Genomic DNA, 6,488 nt, shown 5'->3' on the forward strand with positions numbered 1-6,488 from the left:
TCCTGCTGAGCGCTGCCCCGCGGCCTGGGAGAGCGCCCGCGCTCCTCACGCTGCGAGGCACCGCCTGCAGAGCTCAGTTAGCTGGGTGTCGGTTTGCTGCTGCTGCTCTTCTGATAAGCAGGGGCTTGTTCAGCAGCCCTTGAAATTCTCATTTATTTCTTCTTATCCTGAAGAACTAACTTTCAGTGAAGTACACGTAACAGCAGAGTCTGGGCTTTTGTTAGTAACTACCATCACCTCCGCAGCAATACAACTTTCACTAACCCAAATAGTGACAAAATCCCAAAGCGTGCGTGTGGGTGACGTGTCTCAGTATTTTACCATAGCAAATACTGATCTCTCTCTCTAACGTTATTCTCTTTTCCCTTTTCACGTTGCCTCTAGCCAGAAAATTCAGCATGACGGAAGCATTCACAGAAACGACAGCTGAATATACTTATGATGAACGTGCTTTCTCCTGCAATAAGACTGACATCCAAGAATTTGGGAAAATATTTCTGCCAATATTTTACATCGCAGTGTTTGCTCTTGGCCTCACAGGGAATCTAATGGTGGTTTTTGCCATTATGAAAGAAGGCAGTAAAAAAAGCGTCACTGACATCTATCTCCTGAACTTGGCTATCTCAGACCTTCTCTTTGTGATCTCCCTCCCCTTCTGGGCTTCCAACATGGTGCGTGGATGGACTCTCGGAACTATTACATGCACAGCTGTTTCCTCACTGTATTACATTGGTTTCTTTGGGGGCATGTTCTTTATCACTGTTATCAGTATCGACAGATACTTGGCCATTGTCCGGGCAACATATTCTCTGAAATCTAGAACAGTGAAACATGGCTTTCTTATAACCTGCGGAGTATGGGCAACGGCAGTTTTAGTTTCAGTACCGCAATTTGTGTTCTCCCAGCTGGTAGAAAATGACTGCATTTCTGTCTTCCCCCAGGAGCTAGAGAACATCTGGCTGGTGTTCTGCAATGTGGAGCTGAACACCATCGGCTTTTTCATCCCAGTCTGTATCATATGCTATTGCTACTGTGGGATCGTCAAAACCCTGCTGTCCTGTAAAAATCAGAAAAAAGCACGAGCTGTAAAACTGATCTTGGTTGTGGTGGTCATGTTTTTTCTGTTTTGGTCCCCCTACAATGTACTGATTTTTCTAGAGACTTTAAGGCACTATGAGTTATTCACAAGTTGCAACCAAATTAAATCACTGGACTACGCATTGCACCTGACCGAAACCATTGCATTTAGTCACTGTTGTCTCAATCCTCTTATCTACGCCTTTGCTGGGGAAAAATTCAGGAAATACCTTTATCACATCTGCTTAAAGTACTGTCCATTCCTGTGTTTCTGTGGCCCCTGCAGTCGCTACCAGGTCACCTATTCAGCTAGCTATGCAGAAAGTGTCGTGAACAGCAACATAACCCTGAACACCAGTGACCAGGATGGCTCTGTCTTCATCTAACAGGCTCTGTGAAGAAGAAAGGTATGTAATTATGTCTTCTGCAGGGATAGCCACCGCTGAGAGATTGCCATTACCTATATGAAGAGACCTAACGGCTGCACTGAATTGCTGACATGCCTCTTGTTAAGCATTAAATATTCTAAAACAATAAAAATTTTAAAAACAAAAAAAGTACAATATGTCAAGGCTGAACATGGAATTGAATCAAGAGGGAGGAAGATGGAAAGTAGAAGCAAAAGCAGCGCTCTCTGCCTAGAACAGGGGATGGAGAAGAATTTAACGATAGGGAAGCTGTTAAACAGTTTCATCATCAAAATTTGTGCGTAAGTTGGTGTATGTACATGTGGTACAAATGTACATAGACCTGAACTCATTTTTTAAGGGAAGAGAGAAGTCTTTATTGAATCGTAGCTGACTTAGCAAAGGGGAATATTTTGGATAGTAAAGGGGTGTATTTTTGATGCTATATATCCATATGGAAGTGATTCTGGGGTTATTGAGTGCAAGCAAATGTTTTATCTGTGCTTTCATACCTAATAAAATCTACTGTTAAAAAAAAAGGAGTTATTTCTGAATACACATTTAGTGCCAACAATGCACTCAGTGTTTATAGCATGCAATAATCAGAGCAAGGACCGTCCTTACAGATTTGGCACCTGACCTGGAGCTGATCCAGGCCAGTAGGCCCACCTCCTGATTTCCATGGGCTGTGGCCTGAGCCAAAGGCCAGAGTTTGGTGAAGTTCTTCTCTCAGCACATCGCCAAGTGCTCTGTTGAGCGAGGGGCTGCTAGCTTGATCAACAGACACCAGCACACGCTGGGGCAACAGGAACTGGAGGTATGGGTTTGGGTGTCATTGTGCTTGGTCCAAATACGGCACGACTGAGCTGTGAATTGCTTGCAGAGCATGGTCCATACGTGTTTCACACCCGTGCTCTGCTTGCCACACGTTGTAAGCACCGGCTGTGTCTATGCCATCATAGTCAACGGCCTTTGGGACAAAATAACCACTTACCCATGCTGCTTACCACAACCTTCCTCAGCCTTTGTGGCCTCACCCACCACAGCTGACTTCCCCAGGGAAATCTGCAGGTGTACCCAGATTTATTGTGCCCTGGAGGACACATTTACCATGAGCACTCCACAGCCTCCAAATATCTTTTTTACTCTTGCAATGACAATGCATTGGGGGTGGAAAATGTCAGTCAGACAACTGGGAGTCCTTCACCAGGAGCCTCCCTGGGAAGCTCCTGCCATCATCTGCTGCAAGAGCAAAGGAGGTTTTTGTTGGCCTTCTGGACTGGAGTTCGGTGAATGGAAAAAGGACTGCTGCTATCTATGAAGTGGAGATCACCTTACAAGGAAAAATCAAGAACCAATCTATCTCACAAAACAAGTCCATGTCAGTGGGACCCTATTTCTATACATTGAGGGAACTGGCAATATGTCAAATCTGAAGAAACGCTCTCACTTTCCAACTAACAGAAAAAAGTTGTCCTAGAGTATCAGTGGGAGGAGTAGGCCCTTTCTTTATGGACCTTAGTAACACCTTGTTTCTAAGAAAACTTGGAGGAGACCCTCTCCATTAAGCAATTTTCCATATGCAGTAATTCCACAAATATTAAATAGCCCATTTTTTGCTACTTAAAATTTATCACGCTCTACACTGTAATAGTCCGTTCTCATAAAATGCCTTGTATTAGGCGTCAATATATTCTATATGCACAACTTATAAAATTTCAGCTGTAAGTGGACTTCCAGACTCCAGACTTATTGTCTAAGATTAAGTGTAGCATGAGTGTCACTTGGAATTAAATTACTTTTCAAAATTCAGTCTGCCTAAGCAAGTGAGATAAGACAAATCCCTCTGTCCCCACCCCCAAGCAAGTGGTATTTTTAAGAAACGGTATTTTTACAATCTTTTTTTAAAGAAATGCTAAGATGTGCAGAAAGAAAGAGGAAGGTACTCTGAGACTAAACAAGAAGTCGTCTGCATGAAATCAGCCTGAAGAGGGTGGATTGCCAGGCTGAGCAATACCATCTCACTTGGTTTATTTAACTTTCCCTTTATTTGTCAGACAATGGTGAGTTACTGAGCGGGAGGAGTAAAAGGGGCCTTTAAATACGATCCATGTGCTGTCTCCAGAATGAAGGGTGCGAGCCCAGAGGCTTCTGCCAGCTCCCTAGGAAAGGAGAGCATTTTCCTGCCTAGCCCCAGTGGTTTTCCAGGAATCCTACCCCTCACCAGCACAGTGCATCACAGCACACACGCCTTCCAGATGCAACTCCCTCCAGCACTGCAGACTTGCTACTGTCAGTCAAACTGTCTTGACAGGCTCGGGTCCTCTGCACACTGCAACGTGTGCAACTGCATCTGCAAAAATCCTTCACCTCCAAGCCAAGGGTCCCTCCTGACAACTGGCGCTGCTCCTGTGTTCTTTGCCACACTGGAAGACTTCCAAGGATTGTCAGCGTAACGTCGTCAATTTTTATGCCACATATTTGCAAGTTATTATATAGAATTTGCTATTCATGTGCAAGGTCTTATTGCTCAACATTTGCACATTTGTATGAGATCAAAGGCTTCAGGGGGGTTTCTAGGCATTGGGCTCTGCAACAAACAGCTAGTTTACGCAGATGCCTCCTCAGCAGAAGTGGTAAATCTTTGGAAACCCGCTGAAAACCAAAGTCAACATTTTCGTTTTGCTTGCATTAGCGGGAAGAGTTTTGTTGTAATTGTCCCTTAAAAAACTTCAGCCTCCATGAAACATACCAGTGATCTGGGGGCGAGCAGTAGCAAACTTTCCCAGGACTGGGTTCAGCTGCAGCTGAGACAGATGTTGCTGCTCTTCGCTGTACTGCGCCGTGCTGGTGCGCACGGGGAGCCGCAGCCCTGCAGCTCCTGCCCTCGCCATGCCTCTGCCGTCATCTGCGACAGCGAGTATTGTGCAGTTTCCTGGGTTTCTCCTAATTTTATACGTTACACTCCTTGAGGTATTCTTTGCACCGTTCCAGTCTGACTGAAAGCCCACTGATGTCTCTTTAGGTCCTTCACTGGACTTCCAGTTAATTGTAGCCTTTATTTAAAGATACTACTTCTCTTTCAAAACCTCTGTAGCAGGAAACTGGTGCTTTCTGACTGCCCAGCTAGTTTACAACATATACTTTTCTATGTACAGCACTAATGCTGCATTTACCCTTAGACTGGATCAACACATCCCTGAGGACCAGCAACATCCAGTCCCTACCTACTACACATGAGAAAGTAAACCAGTCTCTCAGTACGGGATAAAGCCTTTTCATCTGCTGTAAATTAAGGATAGACTCTTGCTTACTTAGCAAGTCACAATTTACATGTGAAAATGCACACACACACACACTTGTTATATCTATCCACTGAATAGTATTTGGTTGTGCAAAAAGGAGGCCAGGAAATCTCTGGGTTTGGTGGGAGGGCTGGGATTTAGGGTTTTGAGGGATGGTGAGCTATCTTTGCATCTTAATTTTTCATCATGATCAACTTTTTTTCCTGTTTGAGAATCACACTGACACTTAACATAAATCTTTTCACAGCTGGGTTACAGTTTGAGGAACTAATAAAACCTGAATCCAGTTTTTCTCAGCTGGTTCACAACTATACTTCGTGTTCTACTTACACATTGAATGAACAAGACATATTTTGCCAAACTGCTTGCAGTGACGTGCATGGACATCAGTATCTTTTTTTAGGTGAATCCCTCTTGTTCAAATATCACATACCAGTCCCAAAATCATAGGATTTATTTTTCTTCATTTTTAAGCTGAACACGGCTGATATGAATTCTTTTCATCGACCTCTTGGGGTTTTTAACTTGTACAAAAAACTTAGGAATGCAGCCAGTCAAAGCATCACACTGACGCAGGAAATCGCTCAGTAGTGAAAGCGCAACGATGGCATCAGAAGGAGTCGCTACCCACATATTTCCTTTGGATTTAGAATTTGCTGGGAGTGGATCTGAAGTCCTGGTTCAGGGTAGTCTGAAGTTTTAAGGCTATATTTCACAGAGAAACTATTTATAAATGCATTGGTTATGCTTTAAGTTCTGTCATTTCCATTTTGTCTCTATCACCTTTGCGAGGTCCCTCACCGAGGTCTCACAGGTAATAAAAAAACATTGTCCTAGCAGCACACTCTGTTGCCAACGAGGGGACAAGTCCCGTCCATGCAAGTCCCAAGTCCTGCTACTGCTAAAAAACAAAGGGGAGTTTTCCAAAGGGAATCTCAGTTACCAGCTTTATTCTTCCCAAATTTGAATTCTAGAAGTTGCACTGTCTCTACCCACTGTTGCTTTTGCAGCTCCTAGCTGGTAACATTTTTCCTCTGTGGTTACTGACCAAGCATGGTGTGGTGCTTTGCCAAAGGCCGTTTTTACATACCGCTTCTAAAATGGCCACATTTTGGTAGTGAATGAAATATTTTCTGTATTAAGGACTTACCCAGTCCTGCTCAAAGATTTACTGTTTGCACTTCAGTTTCTTAACTCTGTAAGACACCCAGAACTCTGATGAAAACATGTGACTTCCAGAGTTATTATTTTGAAATTCAAACCTGGTAGCCAAAGCTAAAATCGAGAACAATTTATAACTATTCAAAGATGGCTTCTTACACTTGTCACATACATACACTTCTGTTGAAGTTGGTAATAATTTGCTGGCATTGTTAATAAGAGCTTCCTAATTTACTTGGTAACTACTGTAAGAGCTTGGTTTTCAACATATACACACCCAAACCTCAAGACCTGGGTTTTGCAGTGTCAGTGTTAACACGTCGTTTTCAACGCGGAAAAAAATACCCACCAACTGCTCCTGTATAATTTTGTTACTAATATTCAATACACAAACGTCAATAATTAATGTATTGTATTTGTTATTCCTCTCCCTAAAGAAATACTGTAAAAGAGCTCCCATTGGACATGGGGAAAATGGTTTGCTTCTGAAGAACAATTTGCATTTACCAAATTTCCAACTGTGATACTTCAATCAGCA

General features: G+C 43.1%; 1 protein-coding gene across 1 annotated transcript; it reads left to right on the top strand.

Moving 5' to 3' along the window:
• Positions 1–398: 398 nt before the first annotated feature.
• Positions 399–1,463, top strand: CX3CR1 (chemokine (C-X3-C motif) receptor 1). The gene has a single exon (XM_010283935.1). The coding sequence runs from the start codon at positions 399–401 to the stop codon at positions 1,461–1,463; it is 1,065 nt and encodes a 354-aa protein (XP_010282237.1).
• The last annotated feature ends 5,025 nt before the right edge of the window (positions 1,464–6,488 follow it).

The sequence above is a fragment of the Phaethon lepturus genome, unplaced genomic scaffold (assembly GCF_000687285.1).
Source record: "Phaethon lepturus isolate BGI_N335 unplaced genomic scaffold, ASM68728v1 scaffold1213, whole genome shotgun sequence".
Classification (NCBI taxonomy): domain Eukaryota; kingdom Metazoa; phylum Chordata; class Aves; order Phaethontiformes; family Phaethontidae; genus Phaethon; species Phaethon lepturus.